This window comes from Haemaphysalis longicornis, unplaced genomic scaffold (assembly GCF_048455015.1).
Source record: "Haemaphysalis longicornis isolate Haplotype H1 unplaced genomic scaffold, Haemaphysalis longicornis Haplotype H1 scaffold_1, whole genome shotgun sequence".
In the NCBI taxonomy this organism is placed as follows: Eukaryota; Metazoa; Arthropoda; class Arachnida; order Ixodida; family Ixodidae; genus Haemaphysalis; species Haemaphysalis longicornis.
This window is the reverse complement of record NW_027526203.1, coordinates 292,872,689-292,898,291: the sequence shown is the minus strand read 5'-3', so window position 1 is coordinate 292,898,291 and position 25,603 is coordinate 292,872,689. Positions and strand designations below refer to the sequence as shown.

The 25,603-nt window shown below is 47.4% G+C and overlaps 1 protein-coding gene across 8 annotated transcripts in view; it reads left to right on the top strand.

Moving 5' to 3' along the window:
• Positions 1–25,603, top strand: part of Cac (calcium voltage-gated channel subunit cacophony) — a 906,370-nt gene that overhangs the window by 358,436 nt on the left and 522,331 nt on the right. For all 8 annotated transcript variants that reach the window (XM_077679772.1, XM_077679785.1, XM_077679745.1 and 5 more), the window contains exon 2: positions 7,289–7,622. In XM_077679772.1, the coding sequence (XP_077535898.1) occupies positions 7,326–7,622 (297 nt within the window). In that variant the 5' untranslated portion in view covers positions 7,289–7,325. The remainder of the gene's footprint in view (positions 1–7,288; positions 7,623–25,603) is intronic.

The following is a 25,603-nucleotide window of genomic DNA, read 5'->3' as shown; positions in this document are numbered from 1 at the left end:
AAATTACACACTGTGTTGCTTCCTCAACAATAAAAAAGAGGAAAACCTTTCGTTAGGCAACCGGATACCAATTTCCCGGTTCCTTCGCCTTTTTTTTTTTATTTTGCGATACAATAGTACCACGGAGCCGCTCATGTACGCAAAATAAAAATATAATACATCTACTTACTCCGCGAAAAGGATTATGAAAACTCGCTTTCGTTGACTTTCACGTATAAGTTGATGAATATGGATTTTTTGCATCAACTTCAGTCGTTCAAGGAAAACCTGCCATAAACTTGAATGCGTCTGTGCCAACACATCTGTGTTTTCTTTAACCCGTCGTGTGAGTGGGGAGGTGGCACGTGCGCCCGTAGAAGGCATGCACGCGTTCTATCCGCTCAATCTTCGATCTCGCAGTGCCGGACTTGTTGCAGTTGCCCATTTGAATTTGCATGCTAAAACTTTGTGAAGTGCTGAGCTTCCCGTTCGTGTTTGCCTCGAGCAGATTTGACCACCCGGTGCCCCATTCCTGACCACTTGAACTTTGTCTGCCGACTAAGACTCCGGCACGGCAGCGAGCCCGCCAGCTGCAGCGTTTCCCAAACGTTTCCTGTGAAGTCCATGATTTCGAGTGGGGAATATTGAGCGTTTAGTATCCCCTTGGCAGTTTTCATTTTACGGCGGAATAATTTGTCTTCAGAGCTTAGTCCTAGCAATGGCAATGTTCTAAAATATGGTCTGATTATCTGTTGGCGTGCGAGCAACGAATCACGAGAGGCGCCTCTGTTCCCTGTTTTGTTCGATCGCCCACACACTTATGCAGTGGCCCTCATGTTCGAATTTCATGCGGCGTATTGAATTCGAGGACACGATAAGTTTACCTTCAAAGATGGTAGCTAGCGTTGGAGCATGGCGTTTCTAGCGGTGTTCTGTTCAAACCGTCACGCGACTACGGTGCGAACAGAATTGTAACGACTTATAACTCATTACATTATACATGTAAAACAGAATGATGTGCTGTGAAAGCTATTACATACTATCTAATTTCTCTTTTAACTTAATAAAAAATGGAAAACTTAATGTGCTCCATGGAACGCTATAGCGCCGCCAGCCACCGCTTCTCCGCGGCATTTGCGGGATGAGCGCTATGTTGCTGATAGGGGCTCATGGAGTGTTTTGGTTGTCTTTCGCTTCATTTTGCCTTTCCGCTCCCGCAACAACTTGTTATGGTGACGTCTGTAAGCAAATAGTACGTTTAGGGCACTTTAAACAACAGCTGCGTCTTGGTAGATTGCTCGAACACCAACAAGAGCTATCCGGGGACGCGGTTCTGTGTGCTTCTTTGCCACCCTTACGGACGTCGGCGACGGCAGCAGCAGCATATCACCACTGTCCCCTCCGAATACACCAGCACAAGTGAATTCCATTGTCGCTTCGTTTAAATCTGATACCGGGACGGTGAGGTGTGTGTTTCGTTTTGCAGCGCGGACAAGGAATGAGGCTCTGTTTCTAATATATACGTCGTAGAAAAATATGATTCTGGGATGTAATTACCCAATACCTGACAATAACTTGTGCCTTTTATGGGAATATAAGCCACTCGAAATGTTAAGTATAGTGCTTACTCGCGCCTCATAGCAAGAGCCGAGGGAAGTTAATGAAACCACGGAAACAGAAATGGTCTACAGGTCTAGAAGAAGCAGAATAGCTCGTACGGGAATGAAAAAAAAAAAAAAAAACCAGTGCAGCTTCGGAATGCTGAAGAAGTTCGCCTGGTAGGGCTAACCAGACCAGCAAGAAGCGAATGCACTTCTATTTCGCAAGACCATGGGAGGGAAGGCGGTTAACTACCGTTGTGGACAAATGCAGAGCGAAACCAAGGAATGAACCTTTTAGTAATCACCCACGCGAGCTGCGCGTTCACTTTCCGTTTGTTTTTGTTTTTTTACTTCAACGATCAGCTGATCACTCGGCGAACGCATTTTTTGAAGTACCGAGGGTAAGCAGTTCACAAATGATAAAAGGTGTCGTTGGATGAGTGTGGTATCTGCTAAGGCCCTGTGATTTTAGTTTGTTCTAGATTTTGCAGGCTGACTGTGTCATATGATGATATTTCGAAGAAGCGTTTAGTCGCGGGCGCGGATTACTCTATAAGCCCGTCTCCGCGCTGCTCGCGGAGGATGTATGAATGTTTGCGAACGCACACCTCGCGATAACACGACCCGCCATTATTTTTTTTTTTTGACGTGTGCTGATTCACGAGGATAATTTTGCATTATCCATCATACTTATTTCGTAGAATGTTTGTGAAATTTATGCCACATTGACTTGTCCGTGGTAGTGAGCATTATCTGAGATATGATATTGACAGGCATAACCGGGGTGCTGTCAGGTATGAGTGCTCTGCTAGATTATGTAAGCACACAAAACCGATTTACATCAGTGGAATTTCAGAGCAGTGGAATGAGAATCAGCTCCATATGCATATGTCGTTTCGCGACGTCGGCCGGTGACACACACCTGATGCTTTTACAGACCAAATGTACCACACTAAAATTGCGCCAGAAACATATACACTCTCGTAAATACGCCACATTTGCGAAGACAGCGGCTGCTCCACATACAGATGTACTTCCAGCGCACACAAACGGTAAATCTCAGTCGTGGAGGTGCCGCACAAGCAGCGGCGACAGTTGTGAGCGGGGCGGAGCCTCCTGCGGCTGATTTCGTAACGGGCCACTAGGGGGATTTCAGTGGCGCCCCTACAGCAAGGGCTCGAGGCGTATAGCTACGAAAGTGATAAAATTAATAAGTTTCTTTTATGAAAAGAGGGGAAACGCAACATGTAAAGCGGGGTGTATTATTGCTGGAGATATTGCCTGTCGAAGAATTTTAAGTGCCCGCCAGGGAGTGCCCAATTGCCTTTTCTGAGATTCAGGATAGGGAGAATCCTGCACCTTATTCCGTTCCTGACGGGACTCAGGGTAACCCACCGCGGTATTTAACGAAGCATGATCGCAGTCTGAGCAGAACAAGGGTGAAGATGATGACTAAGATAATAACGAGGGATAGCTTGCGTCCGTCCGTCCGTACAACAGTGCATCGCAATCTGGGATAAACTAACCCGTCTACCGTTTTCACAACCGTCGCAATTTTCTGGTGAAGCATTGGTCTTGGCATGTTTCGCGTTGACGTCCGATTGCAGGCGCAAAGAAAATTCGAACCGGTACGCATTTCCGAGTTTAAACCATGAAATTATCTTCGATATGAACGGTTAGTAGTTCTGATGAGACCTTGAGGGCATTAATAGAAACTTGCCATTCTCTTAGCTGTGATCCTGAATGGTTACTTTGTGTGTTATGAGGTGCATAAGTTTTGAATAAAATCCTCTTCAGTGCTTCACTCCTCTAGCATTTTTTTGTTCGGTAGTGCTGACGAGCCAGCGGGCTTTCTAACTACTAGTTCGGAGATTTTCACTCTCGAAGCCAATCTCTTCGATTGTGCGACGCTTCGCAAAGAAATAATCCGTGTTAACCTCACTATTGGTGGCCGCTAAATGCTGATTAAAATCTTCTTAAATGGGCGCTTTGGCATTTCGAGCTCATGGAATGGCGTGCGGCTAGCCCGACCGGTGATGATATCTGGCATCCCTTGTAGAGAAAAAAAATCTCGGGGCGCTTGTCTTGGGCCTGTTTTAACATAGCAAACCTAGCTTTTCAACTAAGCCTTAAGTAAGCATTGGTTCAAACGAGGCTTTCAAAGCGAAAAACGAACAACCGAAAAGCAGAACAGAATCGGTATTTTTGCCGGAAGTGAGCCCGAACCCGAACCGCCATTTCTCAGCACGCCGAACCCGAACTGAAACTAAAAACAAAAAACAAGCAAAAAATAATGCTTACTGATTCACTGTTAGACCGTACGTTTGTTAAAAGGCGTGGTTACTGCCGTGCGGTCCATATCTCTTTCACTTACCCTCAACGTCGCAATCGCTCACTCACACATTTTTCCCTCCATCGACCATCACCCCGTGGCTCCTCGGGCACAGCTAAGTTTTCTTCCCAGGTGTTTATTTGCGCTACGTTCGTGTATCTTATCAACGCCAATACTCATTGGGTGCATACCATTCTGTTCTTTGGATAGAGGTGACCTACTATTCATCATTTGAGATTTACTGAGGAGTGCACACCAGCCAATACCTATTATGCCCCGGATTTCTTTCTCGTGCTTTGGGTCAGCACTGATAACGTGCCCAAGGTTAATTGTCCTCTCTCCTAGAAGAAATAAACCCTTCACAGATCACAGGGTAAAAATTTGAAGTAAATAGAGGGCATGTCGCAAAGTTTAAAATTTTTGAGTTTACAAGGTGTTGTAGCAAAATTTACTAAGTGCGTGTTCTGGCCATATTTAGAGCCGTTACTCGAAGCGCGTACAAGTTTTACTCACTGTTCTAAAATACCTAACTGCGGCAGACACTTCCAATTTGCACAGAATGTCGGACACGTTATGGGTTACGGTTGCCGAGTTTAGTGTCCAATTAAAAGATTCACTTGGAAAAAAATGCTAATGCAAATGCTTGAAAGCGTTTTAACAGATGTTTGACGAAGCGTGTGTATTGTTTACTCGATGGTTTTCATATAGCGCCAAGTTTCAATTTGCAGGGGCTGGAGGCCATTTACAAGATATCGGAAGAGCTAGTCGCAGTAATAGAGCTCTTCGCTTGAAATAGGGTTATGATTCTGCAAGCCTGCTCAATTATTCTGTGATTTTTTTAGTATTAGCTTACAACCTGTAGCCGGCGACGCCAAACAAATGTAATATAATTGATAGGTGGCATTTCTGTAATCACCATAAGCATTTTCTCCAACTTGCGCTACAACTGTGTTTTTTTAGTATGCCGATGGTATTTTTTAAAACATGACGGCTTCTAATACGCAGATTCGTTCCTGCGTAAGGGTCCAGTCTTAACTCCAGTGGTTTTGAACCCAGCGTGGTGGGCGATTCTACAGAGAGGATTGTAGTTTCGACGAAAAAAGGGACGGAAGAGTGCACAACGCGACGGATAACTGCGACGGATAACAGTGGTTTACGTACTGGAACGAAGCGAATTCGAAGCTAAAAACGGATGGCATAGAGATAAATTTGGAAACGTTATAAACGCAATATTTCAAAATTTCTGTGGCCTGCACAAGTTGACAAGCCATTTGACGCCATTGGGACTCGCTGGCAACCAAATTAATAGAAACTCATTAATGGTTTAACGCCGGTATACGAAATTCTCATGCAAGAAAGCAAGCTGTTTCATGCAAGGCAACCAGGTTCATACTCAGTTTGCACGTGCAGCTGCATTAAACACGGCCCCTGTAATCCAACCACGGAGGTGTAATTCTATATGCTGAGTCCCTAATCTATTTGCCTATGACATTTTGCGGGTCTTTGGCTAGCCTGTGTAATTTATCTATGCGGGCTTGTACGCACTTGGGATCGCAGCCAATAAACACACCGCTACAAATCCTAGTCCCAAGTTTTCCCCTGTTCTGTGGCCCGATTTGTCAACTTTAGGAAGCCCAACCAGAGCCCGCGGAATCGCATGTTTCCTGCTTGTCTTTTTCATGCTCTTTTGGAGTGCCCTTTCTTGCATACGTTTACGTGGTTTCAACTCGCCGCCACATGTAATAGGAACGCGGTACACAGCGCCCGCATGCACATCGAAATAGAATGGCAGTCTTTCTTTGATCCTTGTTAGGGCTCACTGAAAAAGCTGCTTTTCCCCAGTGTAGAGGACACTCTGTTGTGTCTATGTCTGTGTATGTCTTTTATACGGAAGATTGGGGGTTGATTCTTAGAGTGATGAAGGTAGCATTGCGCTGTGGTGGAAGTTAATAGCTTCTTGATTCTAACAGCATCAAAGATGTTTCCTTGCAAACTCGACTTGGCATGTTAAACACCAAACTTTCATTAGTTTGCTCTTGGTTATTAATTGTAGGGTTTAACGCGCCGACGCAACGCAGGCGATGAGGCGCGCCGTAGTGCAGGGCTCCGGATGAATTTTGACCACCTGGGGATCTTTAACGTGCGCCGAAATCTCGTACACACTAGCGTTTTTGCTTTTCGCATCCACCAGAAAAGCGGCCGCCGCGGCCGGAAATCGAACCCGTGACCTCGTGCTCAGCTGCTCTTGGTTATTATTTTATTCGCACCGAACCAGTTCGTGAACCATTGTATTGTGGTATTCAATTCGACTCATCCGAAACGAAATGAAACCCCCTGAACCCGGAGCGATCTGTTACTTTTGTTGTTGTTGTTGGAAACCCTCTTTCAAACTGGGAATTAAAGCGCGGAAGCTACACGTGGGTTGTCACGCGCACCATGGTGTTGTGGCACAAATTTGGCTTGGAGCTATTTTGAATCATTAACGTGCGCCGAAATATCGACACACGGGCGTTTTGCAGCGAAGCAGGGTATGGCTGGGGTGCGTGGATTTTTATGTGTGTGAGCAAGAACTCAGGTCCAGTCGGGCCTTGAGCGCCCCACACGATGTAAAGTAGGGAGTTTCATCCCCGGGGAATACAAACGTCCAGGTGTGGGTGCTATTAGCACACGGTCATCATCAAATTGGCACGGCGTTGAAACCTGATTTGGAACTGAAGCTTATACTTCTGATCTCTTGAATATGCATCTTGAGTGGATTGGTTATTCATAGGACCCATTTTCAACCATTTTCACCCATGATAGAACCCATTCTCAACAATTTTAAACCATGATAGAGGTTCCTCAAAAATTTGTGGCTGGGCTACCCCCGCCCTCATTCGTCGGCGTTCTGGGAGCTCGTGTGTCTAGTATCCTCCAGCTCCACGGGGGGGCGGTACCGTCGTCAAGACAAGTTGCCAATCTCAATTTTGAATTTCCCTCCTGTTCTGTTGTCGTCCCTACTGCTCTGTCGTGGACTGCAGCTTCGCTGGTCGCCCACCTTCACAAATTGCGTTGGCTCATGAGTTTTTTTGTCTTTTACTTTCCCCTTCAAAACGACCACCGTGACCGGGAGTCGAAGCAGCGATCGGTCAAAACCACGGCGGGTGTTTGGTGGTTTTGGCCGATGGGCTTAACGTCTACATGGTGCATTCTCCAGTGGAGATAGCTTGGAAGTACTCTGCATGGCTAGGGAGACTTGGAAGCAATGTATTTTACAGTTAGTTCCATGTGCTTGTTGTCACTCCCGTCCTGTGTCAGGCTTCTACGAGCTGCATCTGGTAGTCGTGTCAGCCCAGTTTCCGTTACATATTGTTTGTGCTTTTCTTTCTGCATGCAGGGCCCGCAGCGTGGCCGCTGAAGGTGCGGGGTGCGCCATGACGGGGCCCGCGGGCAGGCCGGGTGGCGGCCGTCGCGGCTCGGCGCCACTGCCAGTCCAGCGGAGGGCGTCGCTGTCGCCCCAACCGCCGGGCGTGTCGGCGCCCACGTCGCTAGGGCCGTCGCCCAAGCAGTCGCCCCGGCCATCGGTACAGGGCTCGCCCAAGGAGTCACCGCCGTCGGCAGAGCAGCACGACGGCCCACCTTCGCAGGGGGCCGTGTCTCCCGCTCAGTCGACGACCGGCCCCTTGGTGCTGGCCACCCCACAGGATCCTGCCGCCCCTGCCGAGCACAAGGTGAGACCGCGGCGTGGCTCACGTGATTCGGTTCAGAAGGAAGGGCACTGGGCTCAGCTGGGAGCTTACCTGCACTCGACCCATTTCGAGGGTGGGATATATACTGAGGGAGAGAAAAAATTGGCGGATCCGGTGGGAACCGAGGTAATGCGAAGCTTTCATCGTGGGCATACCTTGGTTGAAATGGACTTGCACGTTGCATATTTGAGAGTGTTATATTGCTTGTCGTAGTAGCTGTTTTTTTAAGCGTGAGCCGTGGCGAGAGCAGTTAGAGATGCCAGACGTAAAAAGACTGTCAACGTATCAATTTCCTATCGCAATCTCCGGGAGCAATACTGCAGGCGAGCCTTATCACGCTCGCTGCCAATACCTATCAAGCTTGTCCCCCACCTCGACTGGCTTTCCTGGCACCGCGGGAGCGACGCGCGCTGGTCAGCCTCATCTGGGGCGGTATTCTCGAGTTTTGTCCCTTTTGCGTCCCTTTCAAAACTGTCCCTTTTGGCGAGCCCTGATTGGCTAAAAGCCAACAGCCGGAAGTGACGTAACGGAAACGCGGCAAACCTACTGCTAACCTTGCTTCATGCTGCCAACGTCCACTTCTTAACCGGAAGTACGTCATGATGAAAGGGACGCAAAAGCGACGTTTTCAAAAGGGACAGATACGAGAATACCGCCCCTGGTGTAAGATAAAACACAGGAGCAAATTTGACAAGCTTGCAGAAAGCCTGCCCGGCGATGACGGTGGCCGAGACACAAGAAGGCGTGCGTTATCTCGGGCAGCGTACCCAGCGGCGCACCAGACGAGAAAACGGCAGCAGAAACAGCAGCAGCAGCCCCCTCTGCAAAACCAGGGGGGGGGGGGGAGCCAAAGAAAGATTCGCTTTAATAGGCTAGGGTAGAGCAAAGGAAAGGGTAGAAGCAAAGGAGGGGTAAGGAAGAGGTTGTTACTGGGGTAGGAATCGCCGCGCACAAAATACATAAAAAACTCTGGTCTGGCGTCGCGTGGCGCCTGGGAGATGAGTCTCGACGGGAACGGTGAAGCGACGTGGGGAACTTGTAAAGTGATGAGCCCTCCGTGACAATCCTAAGCCTGGAAGCTTGCTGGGCGAAGTCTCAAGTGAATATGCGGGCACTGGCGAGCGGGAGCTTACGCTCGACGGCACCACGCAGCAGAGCACCCATCGCAAGATGTCAGAGCCCAGGGCTCCGGACGCGTAGCCGGCGAAGAGCGCAGATGCGAAGATACTTGGAGCGGACGAGGCGTAAACACGTCCGCACAGCTCGGCGGCGACAACCAAACTCCACCGCTCCGTGACCGCTGCGTCGTGTGTGCCGGAGCCAAACTTTGTACACGCCAAGAGAAGCCTCCGCAAGATCGGAAGTGCAGTGCGCAACTTATCCCAAAGTTTCGTTACGCTGTTCCTGAAGTTGAGGTTGCTATGTCAACATAATTACTGTTATCGCAGAGATATTTCTCGGTTGCTGGAGGAACTTTAGGAGCATTCTATATATTAATCGGCATACGACGCGCAATGTTTAATCGTTAGCGAGGGGAATCCCAGATTGATATTGGAAAAGAAGGTTACAGCAACATATGCGTGTTTGTTACAGCAACATGACTACGCTAACTTTAGTGAGAGAAATGTCAGCGAGAAAGAGAAGGCTCGCGATGGGAAATCATTATGAAGTGGAGCTACAAGGCGCCTGCAGCAGAAAGACCATAGGCTACATCTGCCGCCCCAGGGCCTCAGGATCCGCATTTATTTTAGGCCGCAGCCCTCGGGCAGCCAGTACCTGGGTTTCGCGGCGTTGGCGTTTATGTCCGCGTAACTGAGTGAATGAATGCAGCAGCGACGGCATAAAGGGAACGGAGAGCAGCGTCTGGCGAAGGGTAAGGATGCGGGCGGCACGCGCAGCTATAGCGTCAGCTCTCTCACTGGCTCCCCTTACTCTTGCTTCTTGCGTCGCCGCGAATACTCTGAGTTTCCCCAGACGCTGTTCCGTTCGCCGCTAATCCAAACCACGTGACATTTGCTCGGGAGGTTCAAGCACGATTACCAACGCACGGGGGAGCAGCGAGCTTGTTGCTCGCTGCTCCTCTGCGCGTGACTAATCTGAACCAAGTGACATTTGCCCGGGAGGTTAAAATACGGTTAAAAACAGCGGAATAGCGCGCACCGCCGTGCGTTCGCTGATCACGAGATCATTTCCTGAGGCACAGCAGATATGCGTCGTTACCAAGAAGACTTCAGCTCGCGCTGCGCCCAAATTTCGCATTAGAGAGCATAGATCTACAGTGCATTTTTCTTAATTTTTTACTTACATTTCAAATGACAACAACAGGCTACGTGATATGGGCCTCCGATCTGTGACTGGTTTCCTCGCTGGTGCCTACGAGTACGCATTTGAGCATACAGAATTTCTACTTCCCATAACTTGAGACGGACAATACTTTAGCCAGCCTTCCGCTCATGGTTGGCTTCTAGCTCATGATTATGGCGACGCGACCCTTCCAAAGGGTGTGCCGAAGCGAATGTCTCGACTGTGGTCTGGAGCAAAGAGGCTCTAAGTAGCTAACGTTCGAGACGTCGTCTACAGAGCTTAAACCGCTATTTAACCTAGCAACAAGTGGCGATCCCATCCGCCCAGCGTATCGCACCGTTTATCGTCACGAAAAATTGCCGTGCTCTCACAAGCAGGCACTGGGCTGTGGGCACGGCATGGTGGCGATGTTTTTAAAATACGTGAACGACTTACGACTGAAGCGAAGTGTAGGGGCGGAGAGGGGGGAAGGTGTTTTATTAAGCCTCGAGGTGTGGACACGAAGAACGTGGCAACTTTCTTGCGCAAATGATGTCACGTCGCAACTGTTCACGTGGTGGAACAAAGAACTGTCGCTGCTCAGGAATGGGCAGCAGTATCGAACGAAAAAAAGCTAACGCCCCTTCGTCTAACGACAACGATGGTTGAAAGGCTCAGCTTTCTCGTGAGGGATTCGTCCGCTGTTGTTGGGGTTCACAGAGTTTTGGTGATGGCATTGCCGCCATCAGTGATACCAAGGAAGCTTCGTTATAAGTCCAAACTGCATCGACCGTGTCGGAAATGCGCAACCGGACAGACGTCGGCTTAATAACTCGAAGGATCCATGTTCGATTCCGACCACGGCCAGCTTTTTTTCTTGACGGTCTTGGTGTGCCTTCGCCTATCATCATCGTCGTTTCGTGCAACCCATTGTGGGAAGTTGGCTTTCCTGCGGTCCATTTTCATGACGGTACGGTCGTCATCAGTGAGGCTCGAAAACTTCGTTTTAAAATCTTCGTAAAACTGCAGGAACGGTGGTGAAACACAGGACTGTGGAGAATCACCTTACGCAATAAAATGCGTCGTCGCACACAGCCAGCATCAAGATTCAATCCCTCTCGTACGCACAGGGCAAACGTATTACTCGTCAACCTTGCAGACTTGACCAGCTGCAAGGCATTATTGTGTACACTCCGCAGTCAACAGTCGCGTACACGGCAAAGGGTTCGCAAGCCTTGAAGGCGCTGTTCCTGGCTGCGAGGGTGAGCTTGTAGCACTCAAAGGATATAAGTTATCCGATGATTTTCAACAACGGTTGCGTGAATGTGGAACATCATATAAGGCCCAAGCGAGTATTTTGAAAGGATGTAAAAAACAAACATATTTGGTGCTTCCTCATTTTTGCATGTCTTAAAAGTTTCCTAGCATTGAAGGTGGAAGCTGGCATATGGAGGTTATGTCAGTTATAGCGCAGTTGTAAAAAATGTCTTCGAATCTGACGCTCTAGTAAGTAATAAGTTCCAAGACACATATGTCGATTGTTCGAGCTTATCTTTTATTTCCCGGTGTGCGCGAGAACTTGATCCTGAATCAAAAATGTGTCCTCTCACAAATTTTTCTGCTGGACAAGAAAAAAAGTACAAATTGTTATCTGTTGAGGTATAAAAATAAACCATATTCCTCCGTCAGGATAGATTTGGCTCATGGTTTTGTTCTTACAAATTAAAGCTACGTTTGCGTCACGGATCGTGCTTAAACGATCAGGAAAGAATGCCACCTTCATTATATAGTTTCCACACAGTCACGACGAAGTTTTTCTTTCGCACAAACGATGTGTCGTTTAGCTTTTCTTTATTGCTCAGACAAATAAAGCGCGACTTGCTACATTGTACTTCAGTCAGTTTTTCAGCGTAGTCGGAACGCGATAAAGAAGGGGTTGCTATTTCGTTGTCTCTTTTTCGTTCCTTTATACATGCAACACGAAGCATTACGTTGTACATGTGCGTGCGAATAGATTTATCCGCTTTCCTCTTTACCACAGTGCCAGTCGCAAAGTAGCACTTTTTCACGACCATCCACGTGACAGCTGTCCGGGTCGGGCTGTTGATTCAAACGAGCAGTGTCTGAAAACGGCTTGCGTGTCATTCGCCAATGCATATATCTGAGGGTTTTGTCCCATCGCTCTTTCTAGCCCTTACATCCGCCATCACACAACACACACGTACACAAAAAGGCGCGAGACAGCTTGTTGCATGGGCACCTAAAGGCGAGCACTCCATTTCAACACAGCGCCGAAGCTATCTTCGGCGTGTTTTCCGATTCAGGCCAGCTCAGTGCATGGCGTGTCGCTGCTACTCACCGCATGAGCGGTCGAAGCAGCGAGCGTAGAAAGCCCCTGCTCTCCGGTTCCATTTGCGCGCGGCGTCGCTCGCAGCCGCTTGTGTTTCGAGCGCTTGTGAAGCCGCGGCTATTAGGCTTAGCTGCCCCACTTTTGTAGCACTCAGCACGACCATGCAAGCCTTTTTCCGAGCTTGCGATTAAAAGCGTCATCAAGCGTTTGCTTTTACGTGATGTTTACTTGGTCTTAAACGTGCTAACAGAGTCCGATCGCCATTCCAAAGTACAAAGAGAAAAAGAGTAGAAGCTAAGTTAAAGAAAAACAACAAGCGCGGGGGCCAGCGTTGTTATTGATTTTGTGTGCCCAACGCGTTTTTTTGTTGTTGTTGTTGTTACTCGCGAATTATGATGTTACTTGCGGTATTAGTAAAATAAAATGGTGTCTCAAAAACGGATAAAAACAAAATGAATGCAACCGAAATACACAAAACGTGAATGAACATCAGGCGTTGTGATAACGCTTAGAGGTCGTAAAAAATTAGGGCACTATGATTGATTCATATTTCAAAGGATTTAGCCCGGCCAAAGACGCCAGCGCACGTGATCTGTACACGAGTGCACGGGCAACCATCACATATCTACTACGTTCAAGGGCCCACCTTACGGGGACGGGGACGAAAATCGACAATCTTACTTTATTCGAAAGATTGTTCTGTTCATACTTTAGTGTTTTTTGTCCAGCGGGAAAAGACGCGTTCGCTGCAGTTGAGTTTGCATATAGGAAGACATATTTCAAATCACCCGCCCGCTTTCTGACCGGCTCCAACCCCAATGATCAGTGCCTGTTGGTGCTGAGGGCTGTTGAAACAGAGAGAGCGGGTCCGCGACTGAACCCTCCTTCCACTGCTTTTAGCAATAAAGGCAAAACAATAGAGATTTGACAGTAGAGAAATGAATACTCACTCCCTCTCTCTCGCTCTCTCTCTCCTAACGCATAATACGCACCAAAATGTTTACTCTACATCTAGGTAGCGGACAGAAACGGGCAGGAAATACGTTGACCGCTTGTCAATGGACGCGCTATGGCAGGAAATGCAATTCGGGAAGTCTCCGTTTAAACAAGTGAAGGCCAATAGAACGTTCCACCTGTTGTATGGCATGACCTCGCGCACCATGCTTCCGCCATACGATCCATCTCAAGCCCAGTGCACATTCAGTCAGAATGGGACCGCCTGAGCCCCTTGAACTATGAACTTTCAATTAAAAAACCCTGGTTTCTGATATTGTAATTTAGACAGGATTGGTCTGTTGAGGGTCACTCACACAGAGATTGGTCTAGTGCTTGGCTTCCTGTAACATTTTGCACCGTAGCAATTTTTTATCAGTTTCAGTGCAATAATTTCAGTTTCATCGCAATAATTTCGGCTATCGTGAATGTCAGAATTATTAAAAGTTCAAAGGCCACAATCCGTTTACAATTGCTTTTGTTTTTAACGGCATAAGCCAACCAAGGGCTGCACCTAGTAGTATCGTTAGTAGAGTGGAGGGAACCGCTTCAAGCCGCCGCCACTTCAACCTATTTTCTTCTTTGTAATGTATCTTAATGAAAGCAAGCTTGCTGTAAGTTTGACACATTTCGCCATAGCAGTTTTTTGGCTGGTGATAACTAATATGCTTTCTTCGTTATTTATTTTATTTAATTTTTTGGGCTCGCGAAGCGGAATGCACCAGGCTGAGAAACAACGCCCACGCACTGTAAAAGCTAAATTACCGGTTAGTTTCCGCCAAATGTTCCATCGTACGTTAGAACTTAGGCCGATTTTCTGATGGAGGTGAAAAGCAAAAACGCCCGTGTGTACGGGATTTCGGCGCACGTTAAGGATCCCCAGGTGGTCAAAATTAATCCGGAGCCCTCCACTACTGCGCGCCTCATCGCCTGCGTTGCGTCGGTGCGTTAAACCCTACAATCAATCAATCAAGAACTTAGTGCATGATAGCTTAAAGGGGCCTGCAGACAAAATACAAGATTGTTTTATTCGAAAGTTTCGGTGTTTTATAGTGCCCCAGCGCTTTCCCGGCACCAAGTGATGCTTTATTCAGTAAAAAATTAATCAACTTCAGGTAAAGTTTTGATTCTCCCGCCAAATCGTCTATTTCGTGACGTCTGCCGTGACGTCACATGGACGGATCTTCAAGCGAAATTTGGGTGCGCATTTCAGTCTGCAGTGGACTGCGGAACTTGTTTACCGTCAGTCCTCCTAGATGGCGCCACCATACTGCTCTGCACCGCTATTGGCCTTTGCTTTGTTGTCCTTGTTTGCACTTGGCTTGTTTGTGTTACAGAAGGTAGTAATCGTTCGGTGAAACATAGGATATGTTCGACAAATGGCGCAAGACAATGTCGCCAATCAGCCAGTATCGACTGAGACAACCACAAAGCGCTCACCGCTGTGCAGCTACAACGAGCACAGTTCGCGCAGCACCAACAGCAGTACGCACTGGTACTTCTATGTTTACGTGGGCTTTCGTAACTTCCATTGTTTCACTCCACAATTATTACTGCTATAAAATGAATACGCTTCAGCGAAAATAGCTCGTTCTGCAAGCTCATAAGCCCTGCCTAACTTGCGTTTGCTTTTGCTGGCCCCAGCCAATCGCACAGCTGTGCATATGGCGTCATATGTACTAGTGCGGGAAATGATCTAGTCAGTCGCATAGCCATTCCCTTTTTTCCTAACTATGTACCTTATTTGAGCGAAGTTTACGTTAAAAGTAGTTTCAGTATGATTCTAACGGGTCAGTCTTTCGAATTAACCAAACTTGTGTTTTCTCTGCATGGCCCCTTTAAAGTTCTGGCAATAGAATCTCATTAAAACCCACCGTTCCATAGCGCACTACCGAATATAGCGAAACAATTTCGAAACTTCAGTTGCCCTCGTGCTCTCTGTAATGAAACAGTATGGGTTATTACGCGTTAATTTTTCTCACTGCGAGGCTGTAAATATTATCCATCCAAGCTAGCGTGCAGGGTCAAGGCCTCTTCAAATACTGGTCACTTTACTGACAGGTTGCATTATGGGGGAATGTGGGGGGATGCATTTTTTTTTTTTCAATGTGGGCGCAACAAAGGGTTGCAGGCTATATGCAGTGGCGGGTTATACGTTGGAAAATACAGTAAATATTTATAGTGTAGCGCAGTGCTTAAAATTGGCTTTCTATTTTCATCCCATTGTGCATGATAAGTGCCTGGAACGGGCTGGGCTTATCTATCGTTGTAATCCAGAAGTTTAGGTGGCTACGTTTATAAAGAATGTCAGGTTCAACGAATGGGTTCTCGCTTCCAGTGCGATTTTGTTATAACGAGGTTCGACTATACACACACGCGCGCGCTAGCGTGGGTATGCGCACGCACGCTGGGTATTTATATTAGCCTATCCTTAAGCTTTAAATGTAAAAGAAAGATATGACAGAAGCATGAACGCTGTTCTCGGGGGTATATTTTGGGGCCAAGTGGTTAGTGTATGCGCAAGAATACGTAACTTTCAGGTGATTGATTATACGAATTCAGAAACTGACGCTCTAATTTTTGAGTTTAGAACAGCTGTTTCTATTAGAAATTGGAAGCGAATAACAGTCAGAACCGCCCCTGTTAAAATCAGTTCGGTTGATGGCTTGCGGCCAAATATACGTATCCCGTTAGCTCGGCCTAAAATACAGTGGCATTCTGCGTCCTGTTTCACAGCTGAGCGTACATGTTGAATGTGACTTGGGACGTTAGTGTATCTGAGGACCGCATTTTGTGGGCAAATATCTTTAAGAAGCCAGACTCAGAGTTTTTTTTCGATGGATGAGGGGGGTGGGGGCGGTACTTTTAGTTATCCCTTCACTCCGTCTGCCTACACAGACTTTTGCCCTTAAATCGTGTAAATTGGATGCCGATTTTTCTTTTTTGGTAATCAGTCGGGGGAAGTTACGTATGACGTTGCAAATAGTGTCAGCCTGACCCTAAAATATACATGAAAAACTGAATTATTGTGCAGTTCTTTTTTTTTCAACTTAGAGACAGGTTAGAAGAGATCACCCTGTATGTACATTGTATATTGTATATACATTAGTATATTAGCTCACTCCTGTTTTATGGTATTCAGAACAGTGTATACACTTCACAGTTTCGGATGTACAGGAGTGTTATCTCACTTAAACAGTAATAATGCTCCCCCGTGGGCTCTTTTCAGAAATGAGCAGTTTCAGCAAAAAGTAGGGAAAAATCGGTCAGTATATATGTTTAAAAGCGTAGAGGGTACCTAATTATTGCCTAGCTATTTGGTCGGTTGTATAGAATTGTGCAAAACATATGCCCAATTTTTTTTTTTTAGAAAGGTCTCAGTTTACTGCTACACCGCACTGCTATGATGGCTGGTACTGAGTACTCCTACCGGGAGCTGTTCTTCGAATGTACTGACAGTGAAATGTATTGACAGTTACATTGACATGTATTGACATTGACAGCAACGTGTTGCAGCAATTCATGCACGGCGGCAGCTGGCGCATCGCCCTTGGAAACTTTTGTATTAAGGCTGCTCGACACTTCCAAAACCTTCGTTGCGTTGCCCATTGCGTTGCGTTGTGTGGGCTGATTGACCTGTGCATACTGTGAGTTCCTTTAGGGTGCGTCCGCCACAGTCGGTAATTCTTTAGTTTAACCAAAATTTCTTGTTTGTTGGTTAGCTTGAGATATCCAGCGGTATCCAAACAAATCTGCAGCAACAGTCGACGCAAACTGAGAGCGGTCGCGGATCGGCGTTCTTCCGCCGGCAGTTACACAGCTAGTTCGCTCTAAACGCTCCTGATACAATGTAATTCCATCTGTGCAAGGTTGTCATGCAGAAAATTACGAGCCTTTGTTCGGTGGTCATCACTGTGATGTATATCGACGAAATAAAAAACATAAAAAACGACGAAAAAACGTGCACGCGATTCGCTTGTTCTCGCTTCGGTTGTACGTTTTCGAAGGTATTTTGAGCAGAGGAAAAGATTTTTTTCTGCGGGTTCTTTCTCTTCCGTGCAACGGGAATTGTTGAGAGCTTTCTTGCAAAGCACGGAGTTTCGACGCGCTTTTTTCGGTGCTTCGTGCCACTTTTCCTAGGCCGATGAAAACTGTCGCGTTTAGAACAGAAACAAAACGAAATATGTACAACGGCGGAGGCAGAACGCAGTGATAGGCAATTATTTCCGGTTTCTAGAACTGAGATCGCGAGCAGACAGACAATGACGAAGAGGAAAAAAACAATGACAGCTTTCTTTCCCGAGAAATCCGGCAAGTCCATAAAATTCTAAAATTATCCGCCTGACTGAGAAAGCCCTCAAGCGAGCAAAGAAGGACGCTGGCATTCCTGACATGGTGCGGGGAGCCCTTATTTACTTTTGGCAATCTCGAAAGTAGGTATGGACGGTTTACGCCGTGGGCGCGGCCATGTTCGGCGACGTGACGTCATTCGCCATGGCTGGCCTTCCAGAACGCGTTGCTCGCCGTGGCCTTCGCTGGTGCCCGTGTGCATCGGCGAGCGCCGGCGGGGCTCGATGGGTGAATTTGGCAATATGTTTGAGGGTGGCTATGAACTGGGATTTAGCGTCTGACAAGGTAGTGTGCGCGAACCTTGAGAGATTATTTGATCATGAAAAATCGCACATAAATGTCGTCTCAGTGCTGTTTTTATTAGCGCCCGTCGCCTAGCTTCGCTTAGCCCAACATAAATTCGACTGTAGGTTTTACTTTTTTTTCTACGTCCTCTCTTACAGCAGTAAGGCCTAGTGGCTGTAACGTTACGCAATATGACAATTCTGCGCGTATTAAGGATTATCTAAAGCTTGTTTTGAAAGGTTTTCTTTTCAGTTAGCGCACGCTAAAATGGTTGGCCGTGGACGCACAATTTTATCACTACGAAGGGCCGTGAAACAAAATGACCCTGCAAGATTGTGGAAGCTGCATGTTTCTCCTTGACCGCTTCATGCTTCGGCGTGCGATGAAAAGACTGCAGCGCTCAGCGTTATTTGCCAGCTGACGCGGTGAGCATATACCTGTTACGCGTTATCAGCTGTAGCCTGTTCCCTGTGCGCTAACTTGCGGCTGTGTAAGCACAGGGGTGGGAGCTGCCGTATAGCTCATGCAGTGGACGGGAAAATCGCATATGAGTGGAATTTAACGGGAAGCGCACTCGTCGCAAATCGCGAGTACTACTTAGCGCGTATAGTGAAGTTTGTAAACGCTCAAATCGAGTGAGCAAGCTTTTTCAGCACATGGAAATTTTTTTCCTGCGGGGGCAAATATGCTGTAGACATGAAAATGCATTTTTTCTGTTTTGTATTACGCATCGCAAAATTGATTTGGTAACATGTGGGACGTGACAATTTTCGGTCACCCTTTAGTTATTGTTTTTAATTAGCTTTTCGTGTAGTAATTCTTGTCAGATTTGCTACAGCCATTTTCATTCATTCCTGGCGTAATGGATTAACTGCGATAACCATGCATGCAAGTCGCCAATTGAAGCCCTACGTAGGATTATTTAAATACTGAGAGCTAAAGGGTGGACTTCCCATTTGCGGGAGTTTTTCTATTGTCGCGCTGCGTCAGTCTACGCTGAAAATTTAACGCATAATCCGATTCAACGCAAACAAGGCTTTCGCAACAGAAATGTATCCATAAGGATTTCACAGGTAGTCCTCGAGGGTGGCTTTCGCAAGGTCCGTAATGCTCGCTGAGGCTGCAAACAGAGAACGTAGGTTCTGAGACACAGATGTAACCAAAGTTTTTTTTTTAATGCTTTTTTACACCTCGTCTGATTTGTGATTAGCACAACACGCCTGGTCTATGGAGGAATTCGAAACTGCTAGGAGTGAATCATCGAGCTACGCTGTAGTTGTAACGGCGCGCCAGGGCATTCACATGTTTCCGTACATTGGAGCGCTTCCGCGAACGTTCTGTTCCATGTCACGGCGAGCTACATGAGTTACGACTGTGTCGACAGTGTTAAATTATGGCTGTTTTCATATTTTACGAACGACGCACCTCTCAGCGGACCATGGCAGGATACGGCGGAAACCTAAAATCACGTGCGCTAAAGGCCAGTATCGCGGCCGCGGCACTATCGCCATCTGGTTGAGGGGGGCCTAACTGCTCACTGTAAACCCCGGCGGTGTGTACCGTGTCGTGCCGTGCGCGGAGCAGTGTTTTTTTTTATTTTTTATTTTGTGATGTTACGGGCCCGAGCTGCGGCAGCAGCTGGAGGCTTTCTGGACCTTTCTGTTTTTTGTCATTTATTTTTAGTCAGCTCCAGTAAACGTTCCATAAACTCACTCACTCACTCACTCACTCACTCACTCACTCACTCACTCACTCACTCACTCACTCACTCACTCACTCACTCACTCACTCACTCACTCACTCACTCACTCACTCACGCACTCACACCAAGGGACCCATCAACGCTGTCGAGGAACTGATCGGCCTTGTTTAATACCTCAGCCGATCCCCCCATGGTGGGTACGTGTCATACTGGGTACGGACCTAGGACAGTTCCAGAGGAGCCTTTTCAAAATGATCTAGCAACGCCCGTATTTTCGCTATTTCTGGTTCCAGTTAGGGCAAATCATGTGAATTGCGACTACGCACGATATTTCGTCTTACTGGACTTTATGACAACATGTATACAAAATTTGCGTATAAAACACCGAAACTTTACTCTTATTAACACAGGACTTCTGGCCCGTGGCTATTATTTCTGCTTAGGAAGCCGTATGCCTCAGGTTTGGCCAGCATTCCTGGAAAGCACGTTTCATTTTTGATATCCGTTCTGGAAGCGTCGAAGAACGCACGCACGTACAGGGATCTGGGGATAGGATAGAAGAAGCCGCCATCTGGCGACGTCTGCAGACTAACGCGTACTCACGCATAAACCTAGTACACGCCGTTTACTCAGACCAGTTCCCCTCAAAAAAATGCCCTCACTGCCCCAGTGAAGGCATATCTCTCTAGCTCATCACACGAGCCTCCCCAAACACCCAATCCGTCCCTCCGATTCCCGATTCATATCCCCCTGTTGTGCCAGAGCGCCTGGCCCAAAGGCGTTGCACGAGGCGACGCGCCGACAGCGAGGCTGAGTCACGCCTCTCCCTTTCGTCGCTGCGGCGCGGCCGAATCCTGCATCTCGGAACGCTGCGGTGCGGCCGAATCCCGCATCCCAGAACGCTGCGGCGCGGCCGAATCCCGCATCAGAGAACGACCAAACAAGGGCATGTCGTTACGCCCGGAGGCGAGGTCACGCAGACAGCGGTGGCGTCGCCCTCCCTTTCCCCATCGGCGGCGCAGCTGAATCACCGCTTCGCTACCATTCGTCGGAATTCAAACTTCAGGCAGCGAGAGCTCTGATTGGAGCTATTTGAACTTCTCGGGGCCCCAACGAACTTCCCGGGCTATAAAAGAAGCCCGGAGGCTCTCATCGTCGGCATTCCTCGGCGGCTTCTCTCCGGCACCAGTCTCTTCGGAAGCACCGAGTGAAAAGGGTGCTGTCGCCTTTGTGCGAGTTATGTAACGTTTGCTTACCTTGTACATACTGTATATAAATGTTACTTCAAGTTTTCGTCGGCTCGAGAACTTCTTCGCTCGGCTCTGCGCCGCGTCGATAGCGGACGGAGCAAGGCAACATCGCTACGCCGGTGACTGCGCTCGGGTGGCCAGCCGCAACAGCGGAGACAGCGTCGGGATGGCTGATTCCCAACCTCGGTGACGAGCAGGAAGGCGAGTCACAACCTTGGCGACCGCCCTGGGATAGTCATTCCCATCAGTGGTGCCAGCGGTGGGATGGTCATACCCAACACCCGCCAGCTTTGGAAGGTCGCGCGGGCCAGCTCGGTCTTGAACGGCCAACTTATGTGATCACCAGGGCTCGAGCCACGGCTTAAGATTGTGGTGCCATTGGACTAAGAGCACCACCACCTCAGGAAGCAAACAAACTTTTGCTTTATTGGAATAAAAGTTATTCCTGCTCCTCCTTCAGGATGGGATGGGTATACTGCCACGTGGCCAGTGCTGCTACGGCCATTTCAGGCATACACTCAAGTCTCGGTAAGTCGTGTTCACCGCAGCGTGCCCGCTTGTCCGCTTCAATGACCAATTGAAGCGATCAAGTGGGCAAATTCGGCGAATGACGAAGCCCAACATATGATTTGACCGAACAAGTGCATGTTCCCAGGGACAAAAGTGCATGTTCCCAAGGCGTGCAAGGCGTTTTGCATTGCGCAATCTCCCTTCGCAGATGCCCTTTTTCAGTTAAATTGAATTCTAGTCCACGTCATACGTCTAATTTGCACACTATGCCACTTCAATAGGTCTATCTGGAGCATTGCGGTGATGACGCCCTGAGTTACAGACGTTACAGACGACATCAGACGCCCTCAGTTACGGACGCTAAAGACGTTACAGACGCCATCAGTGAGAACGCTAAAGCTTCGCTTTAAAAACACGATTGTGCGATTGTATTGGTGTCACTGGTTTCGCCTTACCACACCGCTTGAATGCTACCATGGAGTCGACAGTCTGATAACTCTGTGTATTTTACCGGACAACGAAGTCATAGCTGACGTTGGGAAATAAGAGATTTAAACTCTGGGAGTACTTGTGATTTCTTTTGATTAAAGCAACCTCCTTAAGAGTAGGAATGGAGTTCAGAGTGTTACCAAAGCCCATTCCTTTAAAATAAAAAAAGGACCTAAGTTGTATTTGTGGTTTCTTTATCGGTACGACCACGCAATGCCGAGCGTTGGGACATTGAACACGGAGTGTTCAGACCATGAAGTCTACTTCGTGCGGGGGAGATTATAAAATGTTCTACGTAAGCATCCAATAAAAAATACCAACATTATCGAAAACATAACAAAATCATTACCATGCATTAAAACCATTAGTTCTTATCCCCATTTTATAGGCATACAACGACGCTTTCCTGCGAATTTTGTTGGAAATAGTAGACAATCTGCTGTGTCAAGTTTGCGTGCCAGTAACGGTCGGACTGCGGAGATAATCAACGCGAAGCTGAGAACGCCGTGCGAATAACAGCGGGAAGTGCGCGCGAGCTAATCGGCCCTGTGGAACCACTGGCTCAGCGGGCAGAGAAAGGGTTATGAGTGCGCTCTCTAGAATTGTTGCCAAGGGGCGGCGTGTGCCGGCTCTGTGAGCTTCGATCGGGCGCAGACTCCGCGCGCACAGGAGGGCGGCCACTCACAGGCGGCTGAGGCGGTTAATCGCCTCCAAGGGCGCCCTCATCAGCGAGCGAAATTAGCTCCACAATAATTGCCAGTGGTCAGGCATTATTTCACGGTGCCATTGACCGTTATCACGAAGCGGGGAGAATGCCGCGTCCATGAGAAGAGACAGGAGCGCACGAAATGTCGCTCGGTGCTCCGCGAGGCACTCTCTCTCGCGTTGCTGACAGCAGCTCAGCTAGGTATTACTGTCAGTGAACGTAAGAGCGAAGAAGAAGAAAAAAACACGCAAAAGGCAGCTAGACGACGATATTAACAGTTAATGTATCGCCCATATAATCTCAACGACTAAGGCTGCTTTGCCACAGTGCATCCGAATGAACAACCGCACCGTCGTCGTCGTCGTCGTCGTCGTCGTCATAATCAACATCAACATCATCTTCATCATGGTAGCCGTTGTCGTCGTCCGCATCGCACTGAGAAATCTGAAAAATAGCAATTTCCGATACGGGTCTTCCGATCCATATGTCCCACGGGTACCTATTTCTAGGCGAAAAAAAAATCACGCTGTTCGTGGTGTTAACATATGTACTTTGGTGCAGAATTATGTCTGAAGTTTTTTTTTTTAATCCTGTCAGCTTCAGTTATATTTGCTCATAAACTTGGCAGTACAGAGATATTTCTGAAATAAAAAGCGCAATGCTCCCAACCAGCAACAAAACATTTCTTTGGTGCATAGAACGTGGGGTTATGTGCAGGGTGTATACGCTGCTCAGTACAAATTTTCCTTTTCCCTGTGCTTATATGCTTCAAAAAGGAGCAAAATTTAGCGATTTTTGAAGTATATACTGCTTCCGGCTACAACCTTAGTATTTTTATATTTTGCATGAAAGCTGTATCATCCATCATAATATCTAGCAGCTATATTTAGCCATTTAGGAGTATTGCTCTTAATAAACTTCGAACATCGCAAAATGATGACGACAATGACAGACGATGGGGACAAATACACTTCAAGTAGCCGCTTATCCAGGTGTCGCCAACACCTGCAGACGCATCGCCAGGCCTGTCGTGCAACGTTCACCGATGCAAACCGTAGAACCTCGTTGATTCGTTTTCAGTGTGTGGAAAATGATCGGAAATCTGTTAAAACTTGACAACTGATAAGGCATACCGGGTCAGATGGGAGATCCTGACGCAAAATTAAGCTCTGAACAACAAAAAAAAACATTCAAGTGAAAATCCAGTGCATTCAATAATTCTAAACCCGTGAAAGAAAGCTTGTGACCGCTAACTGGCACTTCGGTCGAATGTTGAGATTTTTTTCCAATTATTTTATCCGGGAACCGTTTTAAAAAAGCTTGATATTTCCATCTGGCGATGAGATCGAGTGTTCAACCATAACCGTCCACTTTTGAGCACTCGCAGTCGTTCACTGTCCGTTCAACTTTATAAATTGAATATCTCTTCGAGGCACTAAAGGACACAGCAGCTTCCGTGAACGGGAGCGCTTGGCGTTCGCTTCTTTCTTCCTCTTTCAGAGATCGCGCGGACAAAGTGTGAGAGACAGGAGCGCAGATATCGCCGGGTAAACGGAGGAACGCAAACAAATTTGCGCGAAGGGACCGTCCATCATCGGCGACGTGTGGCCGATCAGCGTCGGGGACGACGGCCTGCCCGTGGTACACTGTCGCAGTTTTTTTTTTTTTTTTTTGGCGTAGCAAACGGGAAGCACGGATCCCTACGGGAGCCAACGAGACCGATGGGTTGAAGCGTACGAGCCGGCAAGACGGGTCAGAGAGGGAGGTATCGACAGGGTTCTACTGCAGAGTTTCTAAGCAGGGGATGGCTTGCAACGCAAAAGCATGTGCCGCAAGAGTAGGACTAATGTTTTGCCTGAAGCATGTTTTCTTAATTCTCCGAGCTGCGAAACGGGCCTCAACAAAAGAGTTTCCGCAACAAGTCATTCCTGGTCGAGTTCGGCCTCTCTTCCGTGACACCGCATAACCGGTTTTCGAAAGAACGGATCCACTTCCGCTGAGGACCGTTTTCGCCGTAAGGAAACAAAAATACATAACACCGCCTTTCTGGAGCCCCGAGCAAACGTTTGACACCCTGGCCACCCACCAAATTAAAAATAGTGCCTGGTGTGCACGTTGACTACTCTCCGTTATAAAACACGAATGACATGTCTGCTCTGGTCGGAAGTACAGAAGCTCACAAACTAATTAATCTTCGGCAGATGAGGGATGGGTATGCCACCTCCTTTGTCACCATAGCCCCTCATTGTATGACGACAAAAGGAGTTTTTCTAGGAACAGATGAGATACTTGGCAATACAAAAATAACCCTTATATATTACATGACAATTTATGCACTGTTGGGGCATTCCAAAGTGTACGAACAACTTCCCCAGGAAAGAAAATTTAGCGTTTAGCTGTTCGTTGCCGTGATGAGCTGATCAAACACGGTACATTTGAATTAGCGGACATCTGAACAGGAGATATCCTCTTATCTTTCCGCCGAGTGCCTTCGATTCTACCATACCGCGAAATTGCATTTGCTAGAACGAAAGGGCTATAAATGGCCGACTAGAGCAGCGAGTGACTTATATTAGACATTTCCCCCAATCTCTCTATCTCTATTTAGTATATATTTTTCTTTTGGTATGTAAAGTTCCGAGAGCAAATGTTTGCTTCCAACTGCTTCCTTGATTAAAATATGCCTTGCGGTATTCCGAGCTGGAGGAAGATTAAATATCGGGGCGTCATGTCGATCAACGTTTGCATTTTTTTTCTTAGAACAAGTTGTCGTATGGGGCATGCAGAAAAAAAAAGTAAATTGAAGAAAGGCATTGGAGCATAGAAGGAGCCCGGCCACAAAATTATGTGTGCAAGAGTAAAGAAAGAAAGGAAAGTATAAAGAATAACGATACTAAAGGGCATACTCCTTTTTTGTTCAGGAACTGTGGTAGTGCTTTTTTTTTTTCGCAGTTACAACATTGCATTACACTGCACGGCATGCAATGTTGTAACCGGCACTGTGACTCGCTGACCCTCATTTGGCTGCTCACCTATCACATATTA